Below are 13,487 nucleotides of genomic sequence, written 5' to 3'. Positions count from 1 at the left end.
ACGTTGAAAAATCCCTAGTTCTGGCGAGGACAGCTCTCTCGTGGCGACTCCCCAAAGCAGAAACTTCTGCCTTCACATTAATCACAATCTCGTCATTCTTGACAACCGAATCATCCTTCAACGCCATACTATACGAGCATCCAGGTCTAGTGTAACTGTCCATCTTGATCTGCTTTGCCGACTCCACCTTCCTGGTTTCAACGAAATTGTTACCTGACGGAAATACTTCATTCTCGCTCGACCCATTCTCCTTAGCAAACCTAGCCAAATTAATCTTCAGCGTGTTTTTACCTAGTTTCAGCTTCTTTTCCATCTCCTTCCAATCCTTAATCCCTCTGAAACTGATGAAGCCAAACTTAAGACCATCTTTGTTTCTTTTCCTTGCAATGTACCTTCCAGCAATATCTCCATAATCCAAGTCTCACGGTCTACAACCATCCGGAATGTTGGCCACGAAAAATTTGGTGACCTAATTCGCCATGAAAAAGAACCGAGAACAAGAACACCGGGAACACCCAGGCAGCGAATGGCCGAGTCAAGAAATCGAATAGAATGAAAGGTCAAACCAAGGCTCACAGCCACTGCGAGAGCCGAAGAGACCTCGCACACGAAACCACTAAAATCTTCAGCGTTGAGCCACCCAGGAAAACAATAGAGAGCGAGAAACCGAACAAGAAAAGGAAGCCTAGGCAACGAATGGATGAGTCAAAAAGCAATTAGAAGGAAAGGTTAGATCAAGGTTACAACCAAAAGGAGAACCGATTAAACCTCACACTCTAATCCACTTAGATCTTCATCGGCGAGCCATCCTAGGGTTCCGGCAAGAGAAGAGGGAGAGACGCCCCGTTTTGTATGTAAATACGAGGATTTTAATTTCTTTTAGTTAACTTTCGTTTTCCTTCATGTCATTTGGTCATTTTAACGGTTTTGCTTCAATAGTTTAAAAATAGTCATTTTTCTCCCTGATCTTTCGAGTTTGTCGCAAGTTTGCTCCCTGCCTCTAACTCAGTTAAAACGTTCAATTAAAAGTAAGGGTATTTCGGTTGTTTACTCCCTGGCTTTAACTCAATTAAAACAATTAGTTAAAAGTCACGATAGTCGGGGTCGGCAGATGGTAGTTGCAGGTGGTGGTGCACGGTTGTGGATGGTGGTGGCCGATAGAAAGAGTGGCTGGAAACACAAAACCGTAAGTAGTTCACTTGTTCCCAACAAAAAACACAAAATACAACCGTAACTAGTTCACTTGTTCCAAACCGTAACTAAATGGCTGTTTAGTTATCGACACATTTGCAACATCATTTCATAGAATAACATATTAACTGGAATACGGAAGATTCCACATATTTGAGTACCCCCATAGCATTTGTTTGTGATTATAAAGCATTTCAAACTCTTTTGAGTCCCCACGTTTAGTAGCATGATAGATTTTGATGCTCAAATCGGAAACCGATCAAACCCGACCCCAGTTAACCACATCTGAACTACCCAAACCCAATTAACCCGAGCTTTAACTGGTCGGTTATTAGTTTACTTTTTCCCTCAAACAACCCGATTCGAAAACCTGAAATCTGATTAAAAAAACCCCAAAAAACACTTGTATATGTAATATAACATACACATGACCTATACATATGTGTGCTATATATATAAACGAACAACCAAACTAGTTATGTTTATGCTTTTTAATTCTAGTTTCAAGAAAGATGGGTGAGTACATCACATGTATACCATTTTTCTTATATATATATATATATATATATATATATATTTTTTTAATTATTTAAGAGATGGTGGTTCAAACATGAAATATCTAAAATAAGGAATGGTTAGAATTGTATAAACACTTGTATCTATTGTTTTAGATGTGATATAGAAGTCAGTTACGTGGCCGTCTTTCTTTCTCCCTCCCACTACTTATAATTATCTTTCATACGCTATGTGCAAATGTATTACCCATGGTTGCAAATGTCGCTAGTCGCTCTCTAGTTGGAGTTGAGAGTACTCGGGTAGTGCCTGGGCCTCGGCAGCCTACGTTGTAGCGATTTATCAGGAAGTACTCGACCTCCGAGACCTTGTTTTAAAAGACTGGTATTACCTAATTTTCACAGCTCTCTACTTAATTAGTACATTTACTTCTATATTTAAATTCCTCATGTATATATACAAATGTGTGTGGTTATTTTATGTGTGACTGTGTAGAATGAAGAAAGTAAAGAAGAAACTTTCTATTTTCTCCATCCAATGTCCTCAAGTATGAAAAGGACCACAAAAGAAGATAACATAAAAATAAGCATGTTCACTGTTTCTATAGCAATGTGGGGTGGTGGTGTACGTATATGTCAATAAAAGACATAATAACATTGCCTCTTTCATCTATGATTGATGCTATATTTTATATAATATATTGCTAGATTAGATTATCTAACACGATATAAATTATATTTGTATGGTCATACAAAATATAAGTTTTCGTACATGCTTCCAAATCAAACACGATTATGTCAATAGTTGTATTTTTTGTGTGTTAATAAAAGTATTTTAACGACTTTATTAACAAAAAAAAAGTGTATGAACTAATGAACATAATCGTATTTGATTTGTAAGTTCGTAGGTTGTTATAGATAGTTTCCCTATAAAAAGATTGACCGAAGGTCTGGACTCGACCAAACAATGATTTAAGTAGATGTGAGCATTAACATGGCCGTAAAGAGAAGACTAGGTATTACCGTATTTGGATACTGGCTCATGATGAACTGCAAAGGGGTTGTTAATAGGTAACTAGCAAACGTTAATCCTATGGAATGCGATTGACTGCATGTCATGCTTGGGTTAACATGTTTAACCCATTTAATTAAACATGTCAGCGCATTCAAAACTAGAATTAAATTATTTTACTTATAAGGTCAGCCCGTTCATGACATGTTTAACCCAATCATTACAACTTGCAGCCCGTTAACGACCCACTTACAACCCACCAACCCGTTGGACAATTCAATACCTCACACATTACAGATTAACAGTGCTAGTTCTACCCTATGCTTTCACACCCTCAATAGTTCAAACAAATTAAGCATTTGCAAGCTCAGCAAGATGAATTTAATGTTAAAAAGATGGGAAAAGATATTCAAGTTTCTTTTGCAGATTATCATGGAGGTACACTAATCACTTAATCAGACCCAGGCCCGAGACTGGTCAAGATACTGGACCGAAAAAAAACCTGCCCCTTAAAGACCGGGTTGAGTCCAAGCCCAGCCCGCTTATATTATTCAATTTGCAAGACAGGTTAGAAAATAAATCAAGAGAAAAGCCCGGTGCCCAGTCTATAAGCTGAGTCTTAACAAGTGTTATTAGCATATTAAGTTTCACTGATTCAGACATAAAATTTAAAATGTCATTCTCTTGCTTTTTTCAGATAACTAGCGCTGAACGGGTCAATGGGTCATGTAATTGGTTTAGGCGAAAAATTGTTTTTCTGGTAAAGATCGAAAAGGTTGAATGAAGTTGACCTGCAAACACTCTTTTTTTCTTTTTTAAAATTTAAAAAATAATTAATAATCTAATCTAAATCTGTATATTAAAGGACTTTGTGCACAGACAATGTTCATAACCAGATGTTTCTATAGAAACAAGGCTCGAATAGGCGAATATCGTTCAATATCAGTTAGTTATGAAATTTTTGTGGCCCCAAAAGAGGGTCCGGTCCACATATCTAAGGGAAGTCATAAAAGATGTCAACAGCAGAACAAAAACAACTATTTTCCCTTTTCCTCTATACCTTCTTTTGTAGTTTTATTTCGTTGGGGCGAAATGGTAAAAACCCAATATATAACACGGGTTAACCTTTGTTGCATGTAGTATGTATCATTGTCTGATTATCCTTAAGCTAGCAGTTGCGGTTCTCCGACGTTTAGCACCCCAGTCAAGCAGGCAGAGGCCCAGTTTGGGTGTCTTCTTTTTCGAACCGAGATACCCTTGACAACACGAAGCACCGCACTGGCACTTTACCTCCGGACCAAATTGCACAAACCTAAATTTGCCAAAATCAATAGAGTTATAATCAATGTGATAAGGTGGGTGGGTTTGCTAAAGGTTCAAATATCATATTGGCATTATGGATTGACTGTGATCCTATCATGTCATATACTATATCTGACTACTAACCTTTTGCGGTCAATAAGTGGTCCTTATTTTTAAAAGTGTAGAATGTCATTTTCGTCCCAGAGGTTTGGCCACTTTTGCGACTTTCGTCCAATGGTTTGTTTTTCCGCATACGGATCCAAAAGCTTTGAAATCTTGTCATTTTCATCTGACTCGTTAACCCCATCCATTTTTAACTTTAAGTTAGGGGCATTTTCGTCATTTTAGCTATTTGTTGTTTGTATATGTCAAAATGGCAAGATTGAATGACGGAAATACCCCTGTCTTGTCGCTACAAAATGGATGGAGTTAACGAGTCGGATGAAAATGGCAAAAATTACAAACCTTTTGGATCCAGATGCGAAAAAATAAACCTTTAGACGAAAGTCGCAAAAGTGGCCAAACCTCGAGAACGAAAATGACATTTTACACTTTTTAGAAAGTCAACTTGTTGGGTCAATGAATAGTCCTAGTTAACAAACATTGAATTATATGCATATGTCAATTGTCAAGGGTATCATACCGATAATCGTAAGTCAAGGGTTCACCCGCTTCTATAGCTCTGGCAGCAAAAACACCAACCCGAGTCTCCCCATCAACATCCCTGAAGAAATATCACCAAGTTTATTGTTAGAGATATATATTATTGTAGTAAAATCTGACACATAAAAATATATAAGAGTAAAATGTCATTTTCGTCCCTAACGTTTGGTCAGTTTTGCGACTTTCGTCCAAAGGATTGTTTTTCCACATCCGGATCCAAAAGGTTTTTAAAATCTTGACATTTTCATCTGACTTGCTAACTTTATCCATTTTTCTCCGTTAAATCAGGGGCATTTTCGTCTTTTTTATTTAGTGAGGGTATTTTGAACACTTGTACATTATGCTAAATGCTTGTACATAAAGTGAAAGAGACCAAATTGCCTTTTAAGTTAACAAAAAAGACGAAAATACCCCAGACTTAACGAAGAAAAATGGATGGAGTTAATGAGTCAAATGAAAATTGCAAGGTTTCAAACCTTTTGGATCCAGATAAGGAAAAATAAACCTTTGGACGAAAGCTGCAAAACTGGCCAAACCTCAATGTAAAGTGTTTCGAGTAAACTAGACAAGGCCCGTTAGATTCGGAGATATGTCAAGCATATAAATTTCAACATTTAGGATTATATTAGCTAGATCAAAGAACATGCAAAACAATTAAGAGGTTCATCATGCTTACCATTTTTCCAAATTACAATTAGGACCGCAACTATGATTTAGAAAACGAGAGGCGTTCCCTTTAAAGGTGGCATCAATGGTAAAATCTTTTCGAATTTCACACATGTAAAAGTTCTTAAGCCCCTTGTACTTCATGTCCCAAAGTCGTTGCTCACACAAAGCATCACTAATAACTGAAACAGTAAAAATTAACATAGTAAATTAACAATTTGCTCAAAAACTAGAAGAATGTAACAAAATACAAGAAGAAAGTTGAAACAATTACCTTCACCGACATATTCTATAATGAATTCACCTTTTTTGATAGATTCAGCAGCCTCTACACCCCATCCACAGTGTTTAGTCTACAAACGGGCCAAAAATGAAGAAAAATATCACATTGTTAGTATAAAATAGCAAGTTATGAACAGATTAAAAGCTTTAACTAACAATATTACCGAAACAATTTTGATCTTTTTGTCTTTTCTGAAGGGCTTGTTTGTACATGTTTCTGAACATCGACAAGCTTTTGAACAGCTTATACACTGAGACCTGTTTAACCAAATGCAGTGTCATATGTATGAATATAAATCATGTATCTCAAGGCTATTTTCATGAAATTGTTATAACATACCATAGAGGCATAGAGACTTAACATACTAAGAAAAATGATATTTCATGATATTCTCTATAGAAATTTATGATTTATAACAAAATTGTTAATATTCATAGTGCAAAATACCTGCATACACAATCATCAGAGCACGTGCTAGAACTACAGTCGGTGCATCCAGTACTCCGATCAGTGCCATCACGCTTTTTCTTTACAAGGTAGATGTCTATTTTAGTTAAGAACAATGCAAATATGCAAATTATTTGAACACGTGATCATTTTCCTAAGATTTCTGAGATAAAATGATTGATAGAATTGGGGAAAAAATAACAAAAAGGATACTACGCCTGATATGCACATATTCGGGTGGCTCGAGTCTGTTGTTCTCTACCAGTTCTTTCTCTACGGGGTCTTTAGATGTGAGATCAATGTTGAACTCCTTCGCGATATATGGTAACGGTAAACGGCAAAAGAATTCCTATTGTGTATAGATAAACGGTTAGCATGGAATTAGACATGGCCCAAAAACAGGTCAAATGAATGGGTAACAAAAAGTATTTTAGAAAGGAAACAGGTAAAACAGTTATTGAGTCACCCAAATTAAGTTTCAATGAATACATCAAACGTGTACATCAATTATTTGATAAGTAAAAATACATTAGAAATCTCACCTCTACGCTGTTAGTTGGCGCTGCAGGCTGCTTATGCAACAAGATATAAATCAGTCCTGTCACCCAGCTTAATCAATTAAAATGAGGATCAACCAAGAAACCCTAGAGTGAAACCAAATGAACATTGTTGCCATAGTTGTTAATAGCGAATAGCGGTAAATAGCGCCAAGCTACCAACACGCTACGTAGCGATATCGATGAAATAGCAGGCGCAATTCTATAAATGGCGATACACTAGAAAATCCTGCAACAAAAAAAACCCTAATATACGCTTTTTTTTCAGTATATACTTGTATCTATTAAAATGAAAAAAAAAAAAAACAAAACCTATTTTATCGCTATTTCATCGCTTTTTAGGCACTAAACACCTTATAGAGAGAAACTCCCGCTTCGCTGCGCTATTCGATAGAGCGAGGGTAGCGACTGCTATTAACAACTATGATTGTTGCTAGTACTACTTAAATAAGAGGCAGCAACATGGGCGGGTTGGTAACAGGTCAATACAAGTTTTGGTCAAAATGAGTAACTTTTGTTTAGGGTTTACGCCCGAAGCGATATTAGTCCAGCTTTTTAAAAAGTAACTAGTCACCAAATATGATTACATAATTTGTGTTAGACTCTTAGGTTAACAATGATCCAGTTTTTTGAATGAAATGATCGGGATGTTTACTTCAACCCATCTGTGATGATGTTTCCTTTTAGACTAATTTTGTTAATTTTACTCATTTGACCGGTTAGAGAGATAGATACAACCCAAATACACCCATTCACAAATAAATGGGCCAAAATTACCTCCTCCACAATAAATGACAGACAAGTAAGATGTAAGAAAATTATTTTTAATCATTTATAAAAAAAATGATAATTATAAATTCATGATGATGAATGAAGAAATTGACCTTTAATGGTGGCCAATCGATAGCATGCCTCCAACAGATTTTTTGCGACAGGTTGTCTTTAAAATGCAAAACATACTCCGGGTATGCGGCACACTTATCATGTGATGCTAAATGACATCTTGAACACCGCCATAAGTGATAACTCTTTTTACATAGATAGCATGCCTGTTCAAGAAAGACCGTCAACCACTCAACCATTAACACGAGATTATAATAGATAGCTAAAACATAACTAATAGAATTATGGAACATGTTCTCCGTCTATAACCTTTTATACATGACTAACATGTTGCAAATGCATACTAGTAAAAGGATAGTAAGATATGTAAAAAAATTAGAAGTACGTATTGATGATAAGAAAAAAACATTACATGTTGAGGACACTTGAATGCTTTTGATGATTGTGAAAATCCAAGCCAGTTCCTTGCACATGTCAGGTGATAAGAACCTTTACAATCACGAACGACGCACGGTATCTCTTCTCCGGGGTAGATTACATTCTCACACACAAGACACTCAGCCTGCGATAATATTTCCATGATTAAAACTCGTAACAACTTTATATCTAGATTCTATAATCTGATATTTCCATATATAAGGGTGTAAGATGCGATTTTCGGTGCCCGATTTGATATTATATTAGGTTTAAGTTAAACATGAATGCCAAAAAGGTAACTCTTAAAAGTAGGTCTTTTGCATAGACCAACTTTGTGTCCCATCGGTAATCCGTAATTCCCTTATTTTCAATAAGATTACTAACTGGAGAAATCTCATAGATACTGTAAGAAACACCTAATGAAGCATGACATGATGGTGCAAGTTACCTCATTTTCTTGATTATAGTCTATAGATTTCTTTTATACATTCAAACCAACATCTTATTCTATTTGTTAAATTCAGTAAACACAAAGATGGATTTGAAAGCATGTCTTAACATCATCTTCAATATGTTAATTCAGTTAAAAAGAATCCAAGTAATGATTCTTTGAACCTTGGTATAAATCGACGTAAATTAATGCATATACTTATTAAAACACTAGGGGTGAACATTGAAGCAATGGTAAGATTTCAAACCGTTAAAGACAAACTCTTGCAAAAACGCAGGGTAAGGATGCGCACATCAAGCCAAAGCCGGCTCAACACCCACCACCCGTTTACCGCTTTTTGCCCACGTATTAAGATACTACATCATTAAAAATCAAATCTATAGCTACTACCAATAATGTATGCAACACATTATTCTTTCCCCTAATAAGTAAATTGTGCCCTAAAACATAGAGAAACTAATAACGATAAACTTCCTAACATTAACAAGCACATAATAACCCTACACTACTTCAACAACAATTCAATCCATAATTCAACTTTAATGCCCTAGATTTCAAAAACAACAATCCAATAATCAAAATTCTACCAGTTTTGGAGCTGAAACAAGAAAAGGAAGAAACGATTTCGATTTGGGAGCACCGAGGTCCTCGTTCTTCGCAATCCACTGCCTCAAATAATCATCCAGACTCTTCGAACCGGTCAATTTCTTGATCGCAGCACACATCGGGCCATTACTCTCCTGTTCCACCGGGTTTTCTAGCTCCTTGTTCGGATTCGGGTCGGGTCTGGAATTGTTGGAACAAGAAGTGATAGTGAGAGGATTCATGGTTATAAGGTTGCCTAAATCAGGCATCGTTGTGAGGAGCATATAAACCCTAGAAAGTGAGCTATTGGGAATTAAGGCGAAATGATTTGGGGGAAATGGTTTTGTGGGTTAATGAAGTTCATCTGATGATGAAATTGTTGAGCGCGCACAGAGTAGAGGTCGTGAAGGGGGGTGTGAAAAATGTTTGCTTTGTTGGGCGGGAAGTTTGAAATTTTTGGGGTTGGGAAAGTTTACTTTCTAGCTTGGTGTGAGCCGTTTTCCCCGTTTAGTACAAAGGTTTGAAACGTTGTTATTTTAGTCTAAATAGTTTCAAACGTTTTTATTTTAGTCTATTGGGTTAACTCTATCCCTTTATTGTGTTAACTAGAAGCGCATTTCGGTCATTTTATATGTAATTCTGTTAACTAGAACAACAATTCGACCATATAAAATGATCGGATTACCCTTTTAGCTAACAGAAAAAATGGATGAAGTTAACCCAATTGACTAAAATGACAACGCTTGAAACGATTTGGACTAAAATGACAACGTTTCAAACCTTTGGACTAAACTGGCAAATTGGCCCAAATCACAAGGACTAAATGGCATTTAACTCTTCTAGTAGATATATAAAAATATAAAAGTGTTTTTTTAAAACAAAATATATACGTGTCTTATACAGAATGAATTAAGAAAATATCAGATAATTAAGGTGGTGCTTGTTTTTGTTGAAAAGCACTTCGGAACCTCTTTTATCTGCCCCACACAGACTACGCGCTGATGTTGGAGCCCGCAGCCTGTTTGTTTTTTAGAAGAGAATTCATTAAAAAATGTCTGTTGAAGCACTTCCTCGGGCAGACATGGTCTTACCTCTTCAAAACTCTTCAAAACACATTCTTCAAACCCTAGCTTCCTTCTCCAGCAAACCTCCACCTTCTCCAGCCGCATCTCCACCTCCGCCGCAGCCCACGTCGAGCTCCACCTCCTCCACCGGCCCCCACGTCGACCTCCACCTCCGCCGAAGCGACCGTACAACCATCGAAGGCAACGTACCACCGTCGAAGCCAGCGTATCTCCGTCGAACCCACCGGACCACCGTCGAAGCCATCACATCGATCTCCATCTCCACCTCTGTTCACATAGTTGTGCTTGGTTAAAACCCTAACCATCCCAGCTCCAATTTCACATAGTGATTCATCTTCAAACACTCACTCAAGATATCTGGTACGGATTCTAACCCTAGATTTGTTGTTCTTTTTTTTTTTTTTTTTTGCACAGAGATAGAGCTGCTGTTTGTATATGTTGTTTAGATAGAGCTGATGTTTCTTGTTTGAAATGGGATTGTTGCCACTTGCTTTATAATATTCATCCAATGAGAAAATGTGGTGTTAAAAATTTGCACTTAGCAATAATTGTTTTGTCACTTTGAATCGTGTTATTGTTAAAAGTTTGCAGTTAGGAATAATTAACATGTGTTATGATGAATTGATTACGTGAGTTAAAAACTTTGAATCGTGTTGTTGTTATTGTTCTGTCGCTTTGAATCTTATTGACAAACACTTGCAGAAGTTAAAAAACAAACAGTCTTCTTCTTGCAGACTGTAGAGGTTTGGTCCACCTCTTAAGTTGCAGATGTCTGCAGATGTGGTCCACAGACTGCAAACGTTTTACCTCTGAAAAAACAAACAACACCTAAGATATAGAAAGTAAGGGTGTGAAATAAGAGAAGCAAGAAAAAGAATTAAATGTTCATATGTAATGTTGCAATTAATTACATATTTATTAGTATTAGGTTAAATGCCCATATACTTTTTTAAAAGGTAAATTTGGATCAATGACGGACCATTGAAGTATGATTCAATAAAAGAAATCATAAGAATTAATTACAAATTATATTACATGTAATAATGGAAAATTACAAATTAATGTGTTATTTATCTCCAAGGGGCTGTTTTAGGCTAGTGAGTTAAATACTTAAACGCACCTAGGGTTAAAGGTACACAAATCAGTTTATTTTATGAAACCCGCACCGATTTATATGTCCACCGGTTTGAAATGAAAGCAGTTTCGGTTTCAGTTCACTTTCACTTTGAGTTTCACCCTCGTCCTCTCCCTTCCCCCATCCCCACTCCTTCCCATCACCTTTTCCCTAATCGATCTTGCCCTTCACTGTGTAACATCCTGTGATCGTTCAGTCTCTCATTGGACTGTTTTCGGCACGAGCATCGTTAGCAGTTACAAGGTCAGATCGCTCTTAGGTTCCCTTGCCTTTATTTTTGAGGTCCCGAGTTCGTGTCCTGGTCTTGATTGCTTAGTAGGTCTGTCACCGATCGCGGCTATCGTGATAGTTAAGCTTGATTGGTACGAATCCTATTAACCTTTTAAAGACATGTGATTCTGACTTCGGGATCGGCCTGGGTGTCATGGCAAAAAAACGGAATGTAAATCGTCACCCTCACGAGATGCAACAGCTCCGGAGGAGGAAAGAAATGGAGCTACGTCAGCTTAAGCAAGACAAGGATAGGAAGCACCAAGTGTGGCATCCGGTTCTCAACAAAAATGACAAAAGGAGAGAAAAGTTGTTCGAAGAAAGGGAGGCTAGGATCAGAAAAGATACGTCTTTTTTCGTTTCCAATCTCCCCGAGGACTGCACCAAAGAAAGATTATAGCGTGCTTTCGAACACTTTGATAATCTCTCAGACGCTTTTATCCTTGGTAAGAAAGATGGTAGGGGAAATAGATTTGGTTTTGTAAGGTTCTCGGGAGTTAAGGACCCCCAAGAGTGGATGGAAGTCATAAGCAACGTTAGAATTGACAGGGCAATGCTGGAAATTTCTCTTGCTAAATTCTTTAGGGATGGGAGCAAAACTCTCAATACCAACGGACATAGGTCGGTTTTCTCTAGATTGGGCACTCTTCCTACCCAAACCAAAACCAATATCATTGATCCGATTCAGCCTGAAGTAACTAAGGGGAGAATGGATTTTCCTAGACCTCCAGATGACTCGTGGGGAACTAAAGGAAAACAAAGAATTAACTTACCTCCTATGGAAACTGAAGCTAAGAAAGCATGGGAGTTTAAGTCTCTGATTGGCGTAGTATGGCGGTGATGGAAAACATGGGGGGTATTCTTCAAGATGAGTGCTTGGTGGGGGCAGTGGTGCGATACGTGGGAGGCTTAAAAATTTTGATTACCTTTCCTTTGGTTAAGGAAGCTGACGAATTTCTACGCAGGAATTATGATGTTTGGACTCAATGGTTCGCTAGATTATACATGTGGGAAGGTGTTGCTCCCGTATATGATCGGGTTGCTTGGATTAGAGTTAAAGGAGTTCCGATAAACCTGTGGGATAGGCACGTTTTTAATCGTATCGGGGAGAGATGCGGGTGACTCATCAGCAAATCCTCAACTAAGATAAATGACGGTGTCTTATTGGAGGATAGAATGGCCATACTTGTCAGTTCCGGGGAAAGGGTAGACTTATCCTTCGATATTGCTTGGAAAGATCAGATTTTCAAAGTGTGGGTGCAAGAATTTTTCGAGGCCTGGACTCCCGCCTTCTTAGGCACGGTAAAATCCCCGGTGCCTGTATCTCCGGCTAGCTGCGAAACGCCGGTTAACATTCCGACAACCCCAAAAGACCTGGAAAACGAAAGTGTGGAAAATGAAGAGGTTTGCATGGATGCCTCCCATGCACGTGACTCGAGCCCCACGGGAGTTGAATTGCGTGTTCCAATGTCGGCGGAGGAGAGGGACCCAAGACAATTAAATGTTGAAAATATCCAGAGTATTGATGACTTGGATATCCAAACCCTTTCTGGGCCCACCCCACGCTTGGACCAGTATTCCATAACCTTTATTACTAAACGGCCCAAGTCCAAATGTTTATTCACTAGCCAAACGGAATTAGCCCACCCTTTTGTAACCCCTAACTTAAACGAGGAATTGGCTCAGAACGTGATAGAAGAGACGAAGAATCCTATGGGGTCTAACCCCTTCAACCTGGAGGAAATCTTCAGGCAAGAAGTCAGCGAAACGAGAGCAAGAGCCGTTATTGAGAACGACATTCCGATGGACAATGTGATGGAGGCGCTTATTATGAATGATGCAGGTATTGGTGTAACCCCTAACAATGCCGATTTCAATCAGGAATTTTGCAAGACTATGGAGTTCGGAATCAATTTGAGGGTGCACTTGGAGAGCTTCGAGAATCAGGTGAAAAAGATGGTGAAAGGGGACTTGGAGAAAAGGTCGAACCAATGAATTTCTTGTCTCTTAATATTAGGGAGATTTTAGAGCCAGAGAAGGCTGCCTGGATTAGGAAATTAAAGAAGGA

General features: G+C 37.9%; 1 protein-coding gene and 1 long non-coding RNA gene across 2 annotated transcripts; one reads left to right on the top strand and one right to left on the bottom strand.

Moving 5' to 3' along the window:
• The first annotated feature begins 1,896 nt into the window (after window positions 1-1,896).
• Window positions 1,897-2,420, top strand: LOC110927650. Its single transcript, XR_002585793.2, has 2 exons — window positions 1,897-2,088; window positions 2,200-2,420. It is a non-coding gene; the product is annotated as an uncharacterized LOC110927650 (long non-coding RNA).
• A 1,178-nt stretch (window positions 2,421-3,598) lies between these two features.
• LOC110928909 (histone-lysine N-methyltransferase ASHR3) lies at window positions 3,599-9,364 on the bottom strand. Its single transcript, XM_022171958.2, has 11 exons — window positions 8,932-9,364; window positions 7,889-8,038; window positions 7,518-7,682; window positions 6,619-6,645; window positions 6,290-6,425; window positions 6,077-6,173; window positions 5,793-5,886; window positions 5,621-5,699; window positions 5,357-5,528; window positions 4,661-4,741; window positions 3,599-4,027 (listed from the first exon to the last, which is right to left on the bottom strand). The coding sequence occupies exons 1-11, from the start codon at window positions 9,211-9,213 to the stop codon at window positions 3,862-3,864; spliced, it is 1,449 nt and encodes a 482-aa protein (XP_022027650.2). The 5' UTR covers window positions 9,214-9,364; the 3' UTR covers window positions 3,599-3,861.
• Between the last annotated feature and the right edge of the window lie 4,123 nt (window positions 9,365-13,487).

Source organism: Helianthus annuus, chromosome 3 (assembly GCF_002127325.2).
Source record: "Helianthus annuus cultivar XRQ/B chromosome 3, HanXRQr2.0-SUNRISE, whole genome shotgun sequence".
In the NCBI taxonomy this organism is placed as follows: domain Eukaryota; kingdom Viridiplantae; phylum Streptophyta; class Magnoliopsida; order Asterales; family Asteraceae; genus Helianthus; species Helianthus annuus.
This window is presented reverse-complemented; position numbering and strand designations above follow the sequence as displayed.